The following is a 19,695-nucleotide window of genomic DNA, read 5'->3' on the forward strand; positions in this document are numbered from 1 at the left end:
AGGGAGCTGGGAAGGGGCTGGAGCCCCAGGAGAGGCTGAGGGAGCTGGGAAAGGGGCTCAGGCTGGAGCAAAGGAGGCTCAGGGGGGACCTTGTGGCTCTGCACACAGGGCAGGGCTGGCACAGAGTGCTGCAGCTTCCATCCCCAAGGTTCTTTGAGCAGGGCTGTGACCACAGGTGGGGCGGATCTCAGGGCTGTGTGTCCCTGCTCTGGGAGGAGCAGCTCTGCAGCTCATTCCCTCTGCTGCCTGTTCTTGAGGCCAGTCCTGCTCCCACGGGTGAGACCATCACGGTGCAGAGCTGGGAGAAGCCTCATCAGGGGACCAGTCCATACATCTGAGTCCATATGTCTGAGTCCATTTATCAGGACTGAACCACGGACCTTGAGAGCTTTCCAGCAGGGGACATCTGGAGCAGCTGCTTCAGCTGAATTCTTGCAGACAATGGGACATATTTTCTCTTTCAGCTTTGCTGTGCATTGGTCCATGGCGATGGCCCATCTGGGATTTATAACAACCAAATCCAGAAAAGTTTTCAGAAATACACAAGTACCACCTTTCAGCTGCCCTCGGGCCCCATGCCCAGCTTCTGGCTGTGTGTTGCTGATGTGCTGAGAGGCATCCAAGAGTGAAGAGGAAAGATGGAAAGCATGGCTTAGGAGAACAGCCTGACTTTGCAAGGCCCATTCTCAAACCCACTTGAACAAACTTTTTAGAAAGTGGAGAGAAAATGTCAACATGAACCCATCTGGGAAACATCTCAGGCAGAATGAGGAAAGTATGGTGGGTGGTTGTAAGCAACGAGAACACAAAGATTGTGACTAAGTCTCAGTTCTGTTACTGACCTTTCCTGTCGAGAGGAGCTGGCTTTAAGAACACACTGGTAGGAAGGAGATGAAGCCATTGTTCCCTAATTTATGATATTTCACTGGGAATTTTCTGAGGAAAGGTGGTGAGATCCAACCCATCACTCATCAGATTGCTTGTGGTGTCCGCCCTGCACGTTGTGACGCCCTGGGACCCTGCAGATAAACAGGGTGGGTTTGTACAGGGATGTGCTGTGGCTCTGCACACCTTCTGTCCCCACTGAAATGTTGAAGCAGCAAGGAGGAGTTTGAAGGGAGACAGGCCCATACAGTGCCTTGAGCTTGTCAGTCAGCTTTTATGGAAGAAATAAGGAGAATTAAAATAACATTTTTTGTGTTGAAAGGTGATTGAAGCTTGGCAAACCCCATCAAATCTTTATTTTCACCTTTGGTAGAGATTTTTCTTATGAGTTAAATTATTCAGGTAGTGCGGCTAAACAGAAAATAACACCTTCAGTGTATGAATAACACAACCCCAAACCTGGGATGGGAGAGGTTGTAAATAATGCATCATCTGCTACATTAATTGCTCTAGTTAACAGTAGTATTCAAATGGAGCAATTCATCTGCCCATACATCTTTTTCCTGAATGATCCAATCCATCAGTTGGAGCCAGGTGCAGGTCTGGCTTTGCCATTCTTCCAGGAGCTGTCATTTTCCAGCTGTGGGGATGCTGCTTTCCCTAGAGACTTTTGGGCCAGCTGCAGAAAATGAAAGAAATGAATATTCACTGAAACCTGTATAAGCAGTGCCCACAGACAGTGTAAGACCTTTACAAAGTGTTTGGGGGATCACAGAATTGTGGGGTCGTTAAGGCTGGAAAAGACCTTCAAGATCCTCGAGTGGCACAACTGCTGAGCACTGTGAACTTCTCATGTGTGGATTTCTGCTTAAAAACTGTGTAATGCAATTCATAAAGCCACAGGTCCTTAGTTCTGCAAGTGGAATCGTGACTAATCATCAGGATTTAATCATCTCACAGATTATTACGACTGTGAGAATATTAAATATCATTTCTTTCCAGTGCTGACAGGTTGTGTGACTTTTGTAGAGAGAGGTTTGATGTTCAGAGTGTTCCCTACAGAACATAATTTTTTCAAGCAGAGGCTCAAGTTTTTTTTTAAAGCAAAGCAAGATATATAAGTGAAAACTGTAAGTAAAAACCAGATATAACCTGAAGCCTCAAAAGATAATGATAGCTTTTACAAAACCCCTCAAATTCCTTTATTTTGATTTCCTTCTGTCTTTTAAAATGCAGTCTCATGGCTGCTGGGGAGGTGGGTAACTGGGTGTTGGGAGTGTTCTGGCAGCTCTGCCTTTACTGGCTCTGTTTTATTTTCACCCTGTTTGTGTCAGTACAGGACACAGCAATGAGGTGATGTTGTCCTGCCTTGCCCCAGAGCTGTTCTCGAGTCAGGTGGTATTTTAAATTATGGAAATATCTTAAAATGCAAAACAATCTCTTATTTTTTAAAGTATAATTCCTTTTGGAACTGAAGGGAAAGGAAACATGGTGCTAATATACGTGTTTGGGGTTTTTTAAGGTTTTGTAACATCTTATGAAGCAACACCTAGACTTGAGGCTGGCTTGAGCAGATGGTTCCCTTCGAGCAGTTGCCTTCAGTGATCAGAGCAAGTGTTCCCTCTAATGAATGTCCAGAACTTGTCGTGCTGTGTCTGGAACCAGGAGATAACTCATGGGCAGCAGCAGCCCTCTGGAGCTGTTCTCTTCTCTAAAGACTCCTCTGGATTCTGAGGGTTTCCTCTCCTCCATGGGTGCCCTCCCTGTCCCCCCAGACGTTGTCCCCACAAAGATCCCCCCTTCCCTCGGATCCTTGGCCGTGTGTGGAGGACACTGCCAGGCTCTGTGATGGCATCCAGGGTTGGTGTCCTGCAGCCAGGGGCTGATCCGTGTTGTGTTTCCCACAGCTGTGGGGGAATGGGAGAGCTCTGCATCTGGGAATGTGTGAGTCCCACGGGGCTGCTGACACATCAGCCCCACAGTAACGCTGCTTCTGGCTCAGACGAGGAACTGTCAGAGGAACCTGAGGTGATAAAGCAACTTGTCTGTGACTCAGTGAATGAAGAACCATTTTCTCTGAGAAGATGGTGGATCCTCTCCTTGACATGGTGTGAAGAGCCCTGTTTTGCTGAAAAATTCTCATTTTGAGATGTAAGCTCAAGGCCCTCCTGTTCCCAGCCATCAGAGATGATCGCAGTGTGGGTTGCAAAGACAAGAGCTCGGGTCGTCCAGCCCTTTGGATCATTTTCTATTTCAACCAATCATTTTTGTCTCTCTCAATTTCCATGACAGCTCTAAGTGACAAATGTACTTTTCATTATGTGGACAAAAACCTGCACAGGTTGATGTGCAGCTCCCATCTGCTGCCCCAAGGTACTGCTCCTGCCTGGGAACAGGGATCTGTTCGTGCTGGACTAAGTTTCCTGGAAAAATTCACACCAGAGGTATTGAAAAGCAATTAATATTCACAGAAAGGTTACTGATTGAGAGAGCTTTCACTCCACTGGCTTTTAAATGGAAGCATCTCCCATTAATACCATCACTCCTAATAAATGCTATTAGAATTGTTGACTAATGAAAATTTTAGTGTTAATTTATGTAATACAGAGTTTTTATTTGCAATTAGAGCTTTCGTGATTCTGCAATATGTTGTTCAGGGAGAGAGGGAGACTATCATTCCTGATTACATGTCTGTCATTTAGTTAGAAAAAAGCAATTTTCCAGAGTCTCCCTTGTTAACATCAGCCAAGAGACTTCTCGAAACAGCAGCAGCCAAAGTTCTGAAGTGATATTTTGAGTAAATCTCATCAAAAGTGAGAAGATGTTTTATATAAGCACTTGCACTGAGAATTTCCTGAATTCAACATTTGCCATTGTATTACGCTCAGCCACGAGAGGTGCCCTGAATACATTTATTGCTGCAAGGACCAGGGCTTGGCAGGTCAGAATTTGTGGCATCATTCCTGGGAATTCCAGTTTCTCGTGGTCGGTGCTCTGCTTGCTGGTTTTTCACAGAAATCAGGATATGGCGCTGGTTTGGAGCAAGTCCTTCTCTCACTGACGTTCTCCTTGTTAGTGCAAATCCACACATGGAAACAACAGCTGTTGAATCACTGCTTTGCTCACAGTCTCCATGAAATTCCCTGGATCCCTGGGACTTTGGCATGGGGCTGGTCAGGGGAGAGCTGAGCCTGTCCGTGCCGTGGCTCTGCAAACCCTCTGCTCTTCCCTGTGCCTTGGGTGGAGGTGTTGATGGAATGCTGCCTTTGGGCAAGGCTGGGGGTGTTGCAGAAGAGTTTTTTGGTGGTATCCAAAAGTTCTCCTCTGCCCAGAGCTCTGGTTCTGGCCCTCAAGCACACGGCCTGTGAGGGAAGGTGGGGGATTTGTCCAGCTAGGAGAGGACAGAGCCACGTTCTCCATCTTGGCAGAGCGTAATAAGGATCCGCTGTGGCAAACTGCAGCTTGGGAGGCTCTGCTTGAACATATTTTTTAAAAAATCATCTCCTTAGTGTAAGGACAGCACAGCCCTACAGCAGGGCACCCAGAGGGGCTGAGAGCTTCACCTTGGATGGCAGCATTTTGGTGGGCACGGCCATGGGCAGACCCAGCCTGAGCAGGAGCTTGGCCTGGGCCCCTCCAGAGGGTTCTTCCAAGCATTGCTGCTGTGAAGCTGTGAGTGGATATACAGCAAAGGTCCTGGGTTGTGGCACCCTCTGGGAACAGCTCCACAGCCTCTTTCTTCCCTCTGTCATCCACAGGCATTCGACCCGGGAACAGGGTGCCCAGAGCAGCTGGGCCTGCCCCTGGATCCCTGGCAGTGCCCAAGGCCAGGCTGGACATTGGGGCTTGGAGCAGCCTGGAACAGTGGGAGGTGTCCCTGCCCATGGCAGGGATTTGAAATGAATTGATCTTTCAGGTCCCTTCCAACCCAAACCATTCTGGGATCCTGTAATTCCCACTGCTAAAAACCTGACTGCATTTGTTATCAGAAGCCCCCTTTTCTGACATCTTCCTCTAGTCTCTTCACTCTCAGTCTGTAAATTCAGTCTGTTAGGAAGACCAAAATTTTACACTGCTCTTGTCTTCTCACCGGGAAGCCTTCCAGAGGGAAAGTGGGGTTTTTAAAACAGTGTGATCCTCAATGTCTTCTGCCTTGTTTGCAGCAGACAATCCCTCACACCTCTGCCAGGGCCCTTCTGGGACTTTCCAAGCCCTGTGCAAGGGTGGATCTTCCCAGTTCATCTGAACAAGGTGTGAAAACAGCATTTCCTAGAGGGCTTCCTCAGGTGCTTCCCGCAGTGAGGCCTTATGGGGTGGGAGCAGGAGCACTGCTGTGGGGAGCACCTCTGCCCATCAAGAAGCTTCTGCTTCCCTCCGATGCCCTTTTCTTTCTGTAGAAAGCAGCTCATTCACTGTCTGATATCCTTCCCTTGTCTTTAATCCTTCACTTGTCGTTTCTGTTTCATGTTCAGCTGCTCACAGCCCCAGATTATGCAAAATGAAGATGTTTGTTTCAGTGAGAATTTTACTCGAATCCAGAAGAACCTTACCAGCTCTGCAATGTGTTCTGCCACCACTTGTCTGAAAGAGAATTTGGATTCTTCACTTGTCTGCATAACATTTATAGTTGCCACTTTCTAACTACAAAATTCAACTGCATTTTCATTGTAATTTGAATTTGTTTAATGCCTTGCTGGGCTGGTTTTTGGGGCCTTCTTCAGCTGCCTGTTTCTGCTACAGACTTGTAGCACCTAGAAGTTCATGTTCATGTGCCTTTGGCAAGTAGAAACCAAATGATTTGATTTTTATCACGATCCTGGATGGGCTGAGTGCTTGAGCAGAGAAAGCACCCACCTCTTTACATCTGCCTTGTGTTTGTGGGGGTTTCTGGCTCCATGGTCACCATGAGATGAGTGGGAAGGCTCAGTGTTGTGGGTTCACAGGGGGATGTGAGTGGGGGAACAGAGAGAGAAAAGCAACTGCGTGTGTATGAAATGACCCAACCCTTGGTGGGGGGTTGGAACGAGATAATCTTCAAGGTCCTTTCCAACCCAAACCATTCTGTGCTTTTGTGAAGACAATTAAAACTCCAGCTGTGAAATCCCTTTAAAAAAGAATTTTGGTGAGCGTGGCATGGCTGAGTGCTTGTTCAGCATGTTTTTTCAGCTGCTGCTGTGGGTTTTGCTGCACAATTCTCCTCGTTCCTGTGGAATCAGTGAGGAGACCATGCAGCTCATGGGAATGCCAGCAATGTACTCTCCTATCAGACATGGGCTCCAAATTTCCGGCTCTCATCCAGAACAGGCATTTCTGGGATAACTGACAGCAGCAAGTCCTTGTCACCAGAGGCTTTTCCCAAACAGGAGAGGAGACTTCTTCCCTTTTTGGGTAATGAACAGGGTGTGCTGGTTGATGCCAAAATCTTTCATCCTTCCCTGGACTGTCTCTTCCAAGGAGAATGGACAAAATCTGCTCCTGATGGGTTTCTGGCTGTGGTTGCCAGACTCCAGCTCCCTGATGGAGCAAACCATGAGGAGTCAGTAGCGTTAGAAGAATGGTTCAGAGGCACATAGGCTTGTTCTTCCTGACCTTCCTTGAATTTTTGCAGGCTCTCTCATCCATGGAGGAATTCAGAAACCTGGATCGGGATATCGAAGGGTCTGCAAAACGGTGGAAGAAATTTGTGGAGTCGGAGTGTCCTGAAAAGGAGAGGTTCCCCCAGGACTGGAAGAACAAGTCAGCTCTGCAGCGCCTGTGCATCATGAGAGCCCTGCGGCCCGACCGCGTCCCCTGCGCCCTCAGGTGGGGCCCAGGGGCAGCTCTGGGGCTGGGCTTTGTGGGGAGCAGGAGCAATTCAGGGCTCTCTTTGGATTTGTGAATGTCAGTACATTTTTAGGATGTGAGTTCTGTGATATGGTTTCCTATCAAGGGGTCTTGAAGGAACTGTGAGGGTGGGCAGGCCCTGGCACAGGGTGCCCAGAGCAGCTGGGGCTGCCCCTGGATCCCTGGCAGTGCCCAAGGGGTGGCACTGGATGGGCTTTGGGGTCCCTTCCAACCCAACCCATTCTGGGATTCTGTGATGTCTGAACTCTGCAAGCCAATCAACACATTGGGTTTAAGTGGAATTTCTTGGTTAGTGGGATCAAAGCTCACTGTCAGCAGCAGGGATGGAGCAGTGTAACCAGCACTGGGTGGGAGCAGACCTGCCAAGTCAGAGATGAGAATCACCATCCAGGTGTTACACATCTGCTGCAGTCTGGGTGGTCATCACAACCTCTAGAGTTCAATAACATCCATTTTAGTTACTAGGTAATTTTTGGCTGCTTCTTAGGCACCGGAATAAAGAGGAGAAGTAAAAGAAAGTCTTATAGAGGTTTTCTCACTCTTTTTTTTTTTTCTTTTCTGTAAAATGCAAAATTTATGTGCTTCTGGTTCTGAAAGTTGTAGTGGTAAATTATGTAGTGAAGGTAACTGGGCGAGGCTAAACTTCCCAAAGTTATGCAAAAGCAACATTCTTGTTCCAGGACAACCTAAAGGTCTTTCACTCCATTAGGATTTGGTTTTCCCTTCTCTGTCCAATGTCTTGACATTTCTGTGATGTCTCTCATGCCCCTGCTTCTCCAGTAGTTTATATTCCTGCACCACCTGATGTGCACACAGCAGCGTGTATTACTCAGTGCATGAACGACATCTGTTTGTGCTTTAAAGTTCACAGAAAAACACAGACAAGACTGAGTGAAGTCTCCCCGTGGTCAATGGTATTATTTTTTATTAGAATAAATACTACAGTTTATCATAGTACTAATACTAATCCATCTTCTTTTTCGTTTCTTACTCTGATGGCTGGATTCTCCATGTGTCCCTCAGCTGAAAATACTGGTTTTCCTGTTGTTGTTTAGCTTGAGTAAAATAAGCTCTTGAAATTTTAGGTGCAACTTATGCAACTAAAATTCATTTCTTTCTTACTCACACAGCTCAGAAATAACTGGAACATCAAATTTCAGCCCCTTTCATATCTCTCTTTTATGAAAAGGGAATCCAAGTTCAAAAGCTTGGCTGGATATTTTTAGGGTTCTGGGCATGTCAAGCTTCTCTGTTTGCACAGGAGTATTTAAATGGGTTTTTGTATTGTTTTATTTTGTCTCTTATCTCGAGGACACAAATGTGCAAACAGTAACTGTTCACTGAGCCTTCCCCAGGGCTTTGGAGATGCTTCTGGAAATACACCTGAGTTATCAACACTTCAGTGTGCCAACATTAAACACCTCACCAGGGATCCATGGACACCGTGACCAGTCCAAATCTTCCCATCCCTCTGAGGGCCCTGTCCAGACCTTGGGTGCATTTTAGGAGCAATATTTTAGCCCAACCACAGGTGGCCAGGGGGATTTTAGATGCCCTGGAATACTCCCACCTCATTTCCAGCTGCTGCTCAGAAAGGTGTGAGGACCTTTGTATCCCACATCACAGCTCCATGATGATGGTATAGGATTTCTTCGGGATTTAAGATGATCCAGCCCTGTACAGGCTTCTTGCATTTCATGGCCTGGGAAGTTGGGTGTTCCAGCCACTCTTCCTAGCAGATCCCTGGGAATGTTTGCCCAGTCTGGTTCATTCCCTTGGCCTAAGGAGCCATCAGGAGAAGCCCCTCTTACCCTGACTCACTCCTTAGAGCTTCAGGGCCAGCAGTGCACCAACAACTGTAATTCCCTGAAGGATTTTCCCCTGTAAATATCCATTTCATCCTTCAATCTTATTGAAGAACATCAGCCAAAAGCTGCTGATAGCACCTTGTGCTCCCACTCCTCCACATCCTCGATGAGGTCAGGTCAGTCCAGCAGCCTCTGGTGAGGTGTGGCTTCGTCATGGTGAAGTCCTTGCAGGAGCACTGCCTTAGGGACAGACCGTGGGGACAGTGCAGCAGGACTCAGGGCTCTGGTGCCTCCATGGTCATTGCACTCACTGCCCAGAGAAGGGCTCGTGGGCAGCTGTGGGTGTGTGCAGCACAGATCAGCCCTCAGACAGCCACTTGGCTTGCAGGATACATTTTTATTTTTCTTCTGGCACCATTTCTCATCTCCTGCTGCTGATATGGTGACCCAGCCCCGGGGACACCTTGTTTGAAAGGCACCACACGTAGGGACTCCTCCAGCCTTCCCTCTGCTGCGCTGGGGTCCCACCTGGGAGCCTCCCTCTCACGTCAGTTGTGCTGCTGAGTCCCCAGGACACCGTTTCAAAGACCTGAGACCTGAGGTAAAACAAGAATGTTGTGACCTTGGATCTGATGGACTTTGTGAAATTTTGTGACCTGAAGCTTTCCAGCAGCAATTTAGCAAATCTTGACCCTGAACAGAAATTCTACTTGAAAGAGGCACCAAAAACATGGAAGATTTTTTTTTTTTTTTTGCAATCCCTTAGGCATTTCTGTTCCAACTGCCTCTCACCAGTCCTTGAAGGAGCTTCTCAGCTCTCTTAGAAAGAATTTGGCTGCCTTCAAAAGGCCTGAGTAATCCACCTGCGCTCCAGCAGCATTCCTGGGCTTTGGATATAACATTCCTACCTGTGAATCAGTGTTCAGTGTCTCTCTCTTTGTAAAGCAGTGATGTCAGGAGCTCACCCTGGGGGAATCCAGCCAGAACATTCTCCATGCGCCGTGCTCTGCTCCGGCAGCTGCTGTGGAGCTGAACCTTTCCCTGTTCACTCCCTTGTATTTTTCCTTGTCACTCCCATGCTCCAGATATTCTTAGAGCCCTTCCCTTTCAGCTTTCCAGATCAAAGTAATTGTGTAAATCATCTGGACTTCCTGTGGATTGGTGCTTCCTCTGGAAGGCTGCTCGGACTGCAAAGCACGTGGCTGGTTCTTGTATCTCGTACCTTAACTTATTTCTTTTCTCCTGAGATTCCTGAGTCACAATCAAGGCATTGTGCTTCTGAGTGCAGCCTTGGGCTGGCAGCTCCCACTGCTCCCCATTCTCACTTCCCTCTGTTTGTCAGGAGCTGGTGTCTCCTGGGGCATCCCTGCCCTGTACACAGGGCCCGGCGTTGCTCCCGAGGGACAGCCCTGCAAGCCCAGCTTGCAGATCCTCTCCACAAATATTTCATGTTTGTTTTCCTAATTTCAGTTTCTAAATCGCTTGAGTCATCAAAATTGGAAACTAATTGGAGGACAGGTCGTATGAGGAGTGGCTGAGGGAGCTGGGAAAGGGGCTCAGCCTGGAGAAAAGGAGCTCAGGAGAGGCCTCCTGGCTCTGCACAACTCCCTGACAGGAGGATGCAGGGTCGGGCTCTGCTCCCAGGGAACAGGGACAGGACCAGAGGAAACAGCCTCAAGTTGCACCAGAAGAGGTTTAGTTTGAATATCAGGGGAAACTTTTCCAGCTGAAGGGTTATCAAACCCTGACACCATCCCTGGAAGTGCTCAAAAAACCTGTGGGTGGGACACTTGAGGACATGGGTTATGGTGAACACGGTGGTGCTTGATACTGGTCGCACTCGATAACCTTGGAAGTCTTCTCAATCCTTCATGATCTGGGATTCCATGATGATTTACTGATTATTTGCAGGGGAATCTGCATTTTCTGAACAAGCTGGCAAAAGTTGTTTCTCTCTGGCAGAGATTTTGTAGAAGAAAAGCTGGGCAGCAAATACGTGGTGGGGAGATCCCTGGATTTTGCCACAACCTTTGAGGAATCAGGGCCTGGAACCCCGATGTTCTTTATCCTGTCCCCAGGAGTGGACCCACTGAAGGATGTGGAGAAACACGGTAAATAAATAAATCCTGTCTCTAGGCACACCTCAGCACTGCTGCTTATCTGCTGCATTATTATCTTAGCACGACACGCCTGTTTCGTTGGGGTTTTTTTTTTTCCTCATCTCTTTGTAGATAATGAAGTAATATGTTAAAACCAGATAATTGTGCGAGGATGCGACGGGATTTTGGGATGGTTTTATTGTTTTTCTTAACGTTTCTTGGATTTTCATCTTAAATTTAAATTAAACTTGTCTCTCTCCTGCACTGCCTGGATTCCCAGTGTGGTTCGCACTGCAACAATCTCTGAGTTGGGTTTGTGCACAACCTGTAATTTACGTCAGAGATATCTCACATGCTGTCAGATGCTTGTTACCAGGAAAGGTTGAACCAGAGGACCCTTGAGGTCCCTTCCAGCCTGCTATTCTATGATTTTATGATAACTAAAAATAAGCAACAGCTCCCTGTAACAGATTGCCGCTTTATGGCAAAGTTTCCAGGCTTTCTTCCCGTCCTTCCTGAGCTGATTTCCATGTGGATGGTCAGCTGTGGAGCTGTCAGCTGGCTCCAAAGCCAAAGGGGCTTCTGGGAGATGCCTCCCTAGAGAAGGCACTGCTGCCCTTGTGCTGCAGCCACTGCTGTGCTCCAAAGCCACCCTTGTGTAGAATTTGCTCTGGGTCTTGGCTCCACTGTGGAAAAATTCTCATTTTCATCCTGAACATCCCTCTGGAGCAGAGGAATCTGATGCCTTTGGGGCTGGACAGTCCCAGGACTCAACGTCATCCAGGCTGGCACAGACCAGGGCAGGAGAACAATGACCTGTGGGTTCCTTTTCCTCTCTGCCTTCTGGGCCATCCCAAAATAAAGTTGGAGTGATCCTTTGCCCACATTCCCAGGGGCAGCTGTCAGAGCTGTTAAACCTGGTGCAGCCTCAGCCACAGGCAGCTCACTGTGGGGAATTCCTGGGCTTAGCTTTGCATTTGAGGCTCCTTCTGCCCCCAAACCAGGTGTCATTACTGGGAATTGAAGGGACCCCCCCGCAAAGGGAGCTCCTGTCACGTCCCTGGCTTCCTTTCGGAGCCACGTTGGTGATCCTGTCTCTCACTGTTAGTTCCTTGTATGGGCAATGAAGCACTAAAATCAACCCATGAGTGGTTTAATTGGAATTGTAAAGATGAGCATAGCTGAGCACCTGGGGTCAGTCAGCCAGAAAAGCTACAGCAAGAAAAAGTGAGAAGAGAAGCAATGAAATAAAATCATTGCTACAGAGCAGCTGCACTGGCCTTCGAGCTGCCTCTCTGGGGCTGTGTTTGGCTCGTTATTGGTATTTTCTCTGTCTTTCATTAGGTTTTATTAAAGTGCAGGATGATTCCTGTGAATGGCAGTCAGCTTCTTGCAGATGCTGCCCACTCATGGCACCTTTCCTTGGTGTCACAGGGAGGGCCCTGCAGCAAACACCGTGGGCTGGAGGAGCTTTGTGCCCTTCCTGAGTGCCCATCCCCTCCCTTCTGCAGCCAGCAAGGAGGGGCAGGGCTGGCATTGCCAGGGCAGGCTCACTGATATCCCTCTGCAGTGAAAAGAACAACCAATATTCATTTATTATTGGTCATCTGGTTTGGGGTAGTGCCCTGGTTCTGTGATTTGCCCCATCCCCTCTCGAGACAGTGGATCTTGAAGGCAAAGGAGAAGATCAGCAGCTTTCAAAGTTGGCAGCAGCCAGAGAGTGTGGGAAAGAGAACTGGAAACTTTAAAATGTGGGAAGCTGTATCCCAGGGGAAGCTGTGGTGAGGCTCAGCAGAGAGCTGGAGTTTGGAGGTTTGTTCTCCTCATGGCCAGCTCTTTCCAATCTTGTCCCACGAGATGGTTCCTAAGCCTTGCAAGACAAATCTTTTCTTTGTTTCACTCTAAAGCTTGCCTGCTTTTAGCAGGAATCGGGAATTCAGGCTGCACCGTCTGCAGGAAGGCAAACCTGCATGCAGAGATAAGTGTGGGCAATCCCCAGGGATCAGCGTGTGGGGATGAGTCCTGACTCCCTGGCTGAGCCCAGCCCATCCTGGGGGATGTTCGTGGGGCTGTTCCCTCTGGCAGCTCAAACTGGGGTTTGTCTGGGAGAGCTGGTTCCCCTGTGAGAGGGACAGCAGCGGGGCTGCTCTGTCTGTGGATGACAGATTCCAAACCTGGCCAGGAGATCTGCAGCCGTGAGCACAGAAACGATCTGGGATGCTCCAGAGAGACCAGGGGAGGCTGAAGGATCATCACAGACCACATGAAGGGACACTGAAGAGCTGCCATGCTTCCCCCAGAGCAGGGCAGTGAGTGACAGGGGTTTGGGGTTCCCAGCCTGCAGTGCAGAGGTGGAGGGACACTGGGAGGTGTCCGGGTGGCTCCCAAACCACCCCTTCCCATGGCCTGTGCTGACTCCACTGGGGCCTTCCCACAGGAAGGCAACTCCAGTGGTGCTCCATGAGAAATCTGGAGGGATTCACTGCTCTCCAGGTCCCAGACACCTTGCTTGAGGCCACAGGAAGCTCACACGGATTGCATTCCAGCTGCCCTCCCCAAACCCAGCTGGTGCACCCAGCCTGCATTGCAGGGGCTTTTCCCCACCCAGCTGTGGGTGTTCAGAAGTTTTTACACGAGGTTGCAGGGGAATAATGTTCTTTAAACAAGAAGCACTGTGTAACAACGTACCTTTGTGTGGATGCTGCTCTGTAATTAAAAGAGTTTGGGAGAAGCTGCTGCTGTTTGAGCACTTGGGCAAGGAGTGGGTGAGAGCCAAGAGAATGAGACAGGAGAGCTGATATCAGGAATGGGATAGCTCATGTGTGAGGTGGGGTTCGAGGGAACTCTGCCTGGCTGTGCTGGGGCCCGGCCCTGCCTCCCCTCCAGGGTGCTGAACTCACTCCTTGTTCCCTCCTAGGGAAGAAACTGGGCTACACCTTCAACCACAGGAACCTCCACAACGTTTCCCTTGGGCAAGGCCAAGAAGCGGTGGCTGAACAAGCTCTGGACCTGGCTGCAAAGGAGGGTCACTGGGTCATCCTTCAGGTATGGGGTCACTGGCCAGTGCTGCCCTTCTCCCGGCTTGTCCCACTGCCATGAGGACAGCCTGCCATGCCTGTCTGGGGCCATGGGACACTGTGTGTCCCAAGCAGCCGCCTCTCCCTGTGTTGCTGCCATCCCTTGCTTCGATCAGGCCCTGCCAGTTTGGGTTTCTGGAGCTGTCTGTGGGGTGTGCACGAGCAGGAGGTTGTGCTGCACTTCCCTGCGCCTTTATTTGCTCCAGGAATGAATGAAGAGCTCTGTTCTGGGAGCCCCTGGACTCGTTCTCTGCCTGCTGCCCAAAAGTCCCCCTGCACCTCAATGAGCATGGAGGGGCCACTCAGGGAGGAAACTCTGCAGTGGGGCTGGCTCCTCTGCCCACCCCAAACCAGGGAAATGCTGCCAGCTCTCATCACAACCCCACAAAGTGCTTCAGAGCCTGCTGGGGTGCGGAGGGAGCTCTGTCTCTGTCAAGTGCTCTCAGGAGCTGCTTGTTAAGTGAGTGCTTGGGTTTGCTGATGTGCACTCGGTGATGTCAGCTCTCATTACAGGTTTTGGGAGCCCCTCTGATTTCCTTGATGTGGATTATATAAACTTTTATTATCACTGAATTGTTTGCATAAAATTAGATTAAGACAAAGCTCTGAGTCCTGATCTGAGCCCTCAGGCCTGGTTACGAATTGAAATTAAATACCCTTGATATTTTGATCTTAATTTTTGCTTTTTTTTTTTTTTTCTTGCAAGCTCCCTTTGAGGTAAACAATGCTGAGCTTCTCTGGAGCTTTTAATATAGAGAGGGCTGCAATCCTGGCATCTGCCTTTGAGGTGGTGCAGAAGGAAGGATGCAGCTTTTTGAGCTGTTCAGTAATGCAGAGTGAAGAGTTATTTTCTACAACGCCTGTGTGCTGCTGTAAAGGATCTGTCAGCAGTGCCAGTCTCCATGTGCTGCTTCAGTGCTAACAGACAAGCACTGGGGGCCTGAAGCATTTTTATTACATCCATTCCCATCTTCTCTGGTGGTCAGAGCAAGCAGTAAGAGATCTCAGCAGACACTGAAAGGTAAAGGAGAATAAATCCTTCCCTGGGAGGGTGGGCAGGCCCTGGCACAGGGTGCCCAGAGCAGTGGGGGCTGCCCCGGGATCCCTGGCAGTGCCCAAGGCCGGGCTGGACATTGGGGCTGGGAGCAGCCTGGGACAGTGGGAGGTGTCCCTGCCCATGGCAGGGGTGGCACTGGATGGGCTTTGAGGTCCTTTTCCACCCAAACCATTCCATGATTTTATGATTCTGTGATTAAATGAGAAGAAATCAGATTTCTGTACAAGAAGAATGTTGGTGGTTGGGCTGGCTGGTTTTCCAGGTGTGACTGTCTCAGGTTCCCCCTGCGCTCAGAGAAGAGCTCGATCCAGCTGGGTTAGGGTCAGGGTGCTCTGCTGCATGGGGCAGGCTCAGCAGTCCCCCAGTGGCCCTGGGGACAGGATTCCAGGTGCCAGTGCTGGGTCAGGGTCACTCAGACATCTGGGATTGCCCCTGGTGTAGTCACAGAGCTGGTGACACCTCGTACAGGCAAATATTCCAGTTCTGTGCTGTGCTTGGCCTGGAGTAACGGGGTGTGGGCAAGAGTGGCTCAACACAGAGCTCAGAGCTCTTTCTGCTTTTGTTCCTAATCCCAGATTCCTGAGCAATCCAGCACTGAGGGCCCCACGAGGAGCTGGAGTCTGCCTTGGTGGCACTTCACCCTTGGGACAGAGCTGGGCACGTCCAGCAGGGTTTGGGGCAGGCAGCCCCAGTTCCAGCATTTGGAGGAGTGACAGCAAAGCAAAGGCACTTCATTGTCACCCAGCCAGGCCAGGCTGCTCCGCTCCAGAGCCTGTCTCTGCATCTCACTTTGCATTCCCAGCTCCTCCCAGGGGCTGGAGCTTCATGGAACAGGAGAAGGAGGGAGAGCAGCCTGAGAGGCTCAAGGTGTGTCCCCTACATTGGCAGGCAGGAACCCCTGGTCTGACAGAACTCCTGTAGGGTCAGCAACTTCCACGGCAGGAAAGCACCCTCTGGCCAAACTGGGCTTTAGGAAGTTGGACGAAGCACCTTCTGAAGGCTGAAAATCTGACCTTTGGCAAAACCAGTGCCCAAACTCATCCCCGTGGGAGTCAGTGAGGAGGGGTCCCACAAAGGATTCTCCTGCCATTGCAGTCAGAGGGGGATCAGAGCAATATTTGCCTTATGGTTTCTTTCTTACGGAAAGATACTCTGGCAGGATCTTTCCGGCAAGGTTTTGGTGACAAATACCTCACAACCAGTTCCAGCAGTGTTTGTACAAGATCTGGAATGCCACAGACAACTCAATTTACAGAAACATCACAGGATTTGTGGATCATTGCATTACTAATAAAAGAGAGGACAGAGCAGATCTCAAGAGGCACTCGGGGTAATTTTACCCAGATTAATTAAACTCATTATTTCCAGGCTGTATCCCACCCACAGCACAGTTATACCCAGGCTTCCCATTTGTTTCTGAGCAGACAAAAAGCAACTGTTAGCTTTACTTCTGTATTTTGCTATCCCCTGACCAACAGCTCAGCTCATGTGGAGCAGAGCTTCTCATACTCACATTGTCCAGGACAAACACTTGAGGGGATCATCTGGGTGGCTTTTACACACGTGGCTCATTACTGGTCCTTGATTGGGACCTGACATAATGAGAGTCAAGGACTTTGAGCACTAAGGAGTCGGGGAATTAGGTTTGTGGGAGTTAAAGGGTATTGAGGCAGCTGGGAGGTTCTTATTGGATTACAGGAGCAGGATCACTGCTGTGCTGGGAAGGGCTGCTGTCCTAGGGCCAGCTCCTCTCAGTCCTGGTGCCTCCTGACACAGCAGGAGGTGAAATGAAGACAAAAGCATCCATGCCTGTCCTGGGAACTGCAAAGTTTCTCAGCTCACTGAAAATTCATAGGTTTTCATAAATGACTCATTTTATGGGAGAGAACAGCAGAAATCCACCCAACCCTTCATTTCCATGGGAAGACAATCTCCCTCACCCTGGCAGAGCCTGGCCAGCAGCTCCCTGCTCCTTTAGCACCAGTGTTGTTCTTGTCTGGTGGCTTCAGCTTTGCTGAGCCCTGGTACAGGGTGCTGACAGATGAGGAGAGTGAAGCCCGGAGCTAAAATTATTCTCTACAAGTACAGATGGTCCAGCTGCAAAATAGGAGCCCCTGAGGCAAAAGTGCAGCTCTTTAAAGGAGCCTTTGTTACCTGAGGGCTGCAGGAACAGCCCAGCTCAAGCCCAGCAGCTGCTCTGTTCCTGGCACTGAGGAGCTGAGCCTGATCTTTGAGCTCCACAAAGCCCCATTTGATAGCGGGCTCAGCCTCTGGGTCTCCTTAGCAACAGTTCTTAGGTTTGGAAGGCTTGGAAGCAAGGGGTGGGTACCATTTGGAAGTGCAGCCAGAGCTCGTTGTCAGCTCCTCACGGCTCTGGGGGGCAGGAACAGCTGGGCCCCACAGCTGGAGATGCTCTGGTGAGGCTCTGTGCAGTGCTGGGGATTGTTCAGCCTTGAGAAGAGATGACCTGGGGATTCCATCCCCCTGGATGGTGAGGAGTGAAGAGCAGACTCTCTCCAGTGGTGTGTGGTGGCAGGACCAGGGGTGATGGGGACCACTTGAAATCCAGGAAATTCCATTTAAACATAAATACAATCTTTTTTCCCATGTGATTTCCCAAACACTGGATGTTGCCTGTAGAGTTTGTGGTGTTTTCATCCACAGGGCACCTGAGCATGTTCCTGGGCCACGTGCACTGCCTGCCACTGCTTTGAGCAGAGGGCTGGGACTGGGGGATGCCAGACGTGCCTGCAGCCTCAGTGACTCTGTGATCTCTGCCTTCCCATGCTGAGTTATCCATGGATCTGGTTTCTCTGATGCCTGCAGTCTCCTCTGTGCAGGCAGGAAGGAGCTTTGCACTAAGCTATGAGTTAGCACAAGCTGTGTCTGCTCGGTTTCCCCCTCAGAAGCCTTTTGCTGATCCAGTGGCCACCACAGTCACCAAATGAGCTTTATCAGCTTACCAGCAAAGACGCAGTGGAATTTGCTTGTGTTTGTTCAGATGCACGTCTGAATGCACTGATGGAGGGAAGAGTTCAGACGTTAGATATTCCCAGTTTAATTGTAGTCTTCATCCATTAGCCAAAATGTCACTTCCCTCTCTTTGTGATCAAGTTAATTTAATTCTTGAGCATCTTTCCATTTTCCTAGGTTGCTGCTTCACTGAGTCAGGTTCATGTGTTAAATTGAGTAACAGTGAGCTCCTGGAGCAAACCTGTGTGAGATTCATCACTGTATCATAAATCACAGAATCCCAGGATGGCTGGGGTTGGAAGGACCCCTGGAGATCCTCTGCTCCCACCCCTCTGCTCCAGCAGGGTCACCTGGAGCACAGGGTCACATCCAGGTGGGTTTGATCATCCCCAGGGAAGGAGCCCTGGGCAGCCTCTCTGGGCAGCTGTCCCGGGGCTCTGGCACCCCCACAGAGGAGAAGTTTCTCCTCCTGCTCACACAGAGCCTCCTGGGTGTCACTCTGTGCCCGGTGTCCCTGTCCTGTCCCTGGGCACTGCTGGGATCCGGCCGGCCCCGGCCGCTCGGCCCCCGGCCCTGAGGCGTTGGGACACAGGGATGAGGTGCCCTCTGGGCTGTCTCTTCTCCAGGGGAGCAGCCCCAGCTCCCTCAGCCCTTCCTCAGTCCCCTCATCATCCTCGTGGCCCTCACGGGACCCTCTGCAGTGGTTCCCTGTCCCGGCTGAGCTGGGCAGCCCAGGGCTGGGCACAGCTCCAGGAGCAGGGCAGAGGGGCAGGATCACTCCCTGACCCACTGGCCCCTGGCCCCAGGACACTCTGCTGGCTCAGGGACAGCTCGGTGTCCCCTGGGACCCCAGGACACTCTGCTGGCTCAGGGACAGCTCGGTGTCCCCCAGGCCACTCTGCTGGCTCAGGGACAGCTCTCCCCCAGGCCCCCAGGACACTCTGCTGTCTCAGGGACAGCTCAGTGCCCCCAGGACCCCGGGTCCTGCCCCTGACAAGGGGTTGGAATTGGATGATCTTTGAGGTCCCTTCCAACCCAAACCATTCCATGACTGTGATTTTGACAGCACGTCCCAGGCCAGGCCGGTTACATCTCATCCCCACCCCAAACCTGGGAACAGCAGAGCCCTTCCCTGTCCCTCGGGGTCCCCCAGCAGCACCAGTGAGCACGGGCAGTGTGGGTGGCCTGGCTGTGCAGCCCGGCCGGCACAGGGGTGGAACAACGGGAAACATTTTCCAAGAGATCTCACAGGAGAACGAGACTCTGTGAAAACAACCAGCTCTCCTTGTCACAGGAGGTGATTTGTGACAAGGCCTGAAGGAGAGGGGTACTTTCAGAGAGGGGCAGGGTCCCCAGTCGCTGCCAGCACAGGGAGGGGAGCGTGTGCTGCTTTGTGTACATGTGGTGCTATTTCTGATGGTTACCGTGGCAACGCCTGTGCTTTATGTTCCGCCTTGTGAAGGGCAGACACACAGAGGGGCTTGGGAGGGACCCCCCAGGGAAAGGCCTCTGGTGCTCCCATGTTCCTGCACGTGCACCCCAGCCCAGCCCTGCCCACAGCGCCTCAGCCTGCAGCACCTGCTCTGAGAGCAGGGGATGGCCAGCGGGGATGGCCAGTGGGGATGGTCAGCAGGGATGGTCAGTGACAGTCAGTGTGCAGGGGATGTCCAGTGGGGATGGTCAGTGTACAGGGGATGGTCAGCAGGGATGATCGAGGGGGATGGTCAGTGGGGATGGTCAGCAGGGATGGTCAGTGGATGGTCAGTGTGGATGGTCAGTGACAGTCAGTGTGCAGGGGATGGCCAGTGGGGATGGTCAGTGTACAGGGGATGGTCAGCGGGGATGATCAAGGGGGATGGTCAGTGGGGATGGTCAGTGTGGATGGTCAGTGTCAGTCAGTGTGGATGGTCAGTGTGGACGGTCAGCAGATGGTCAGTGGATGGTCAGCAGAC

General features: G+C 50.6%; 1 protein-coding gene across 1 annotated transcript in view; it reads left to right on the forward strand.

Annotated features, from left to right (window-relative positions):
- DNAH9 (dynein axonemal heavy chain 9) overlaps positions 1-19,695 on the forward strand; it is a 135,002-nt gene that overhangs the window by 88,844 nt on the left and 26,463 nt on the right. Inside the window, exons 44-46 of the mRNA XM_017737716.1 lie at positions 6,494-6,687; positions 10,500-10,648; positions 13,554-13,681. Coding sequence (XP_017593205.1) covers positions 6,494-6,687; positions 10,500-10,648; positions 13,554-13,681 — 471 coding nt within the window. The remainder of the gene's footprint in view (positions 1-6,493; positions 6,688-10,499; positions 10,649-13,553; positions 13,682-19,695) is intronic.

This window comes from Corvus brachyrhynchos, unplaced genomic scaffold (assembly GCF_000691975.1).
Source record: "Corvus brachyrhynchos isolate BGI_N302 unplaced genomic scaffold, ASM69197v1 scaffold236, whole genome shotgun sequence".
Lineage (NCBI taxonomy): Eukaryota > Metazoa > Chordata > Aves > Passeriformes > Corvidae > Corvus > Corvus brachyrhynchos.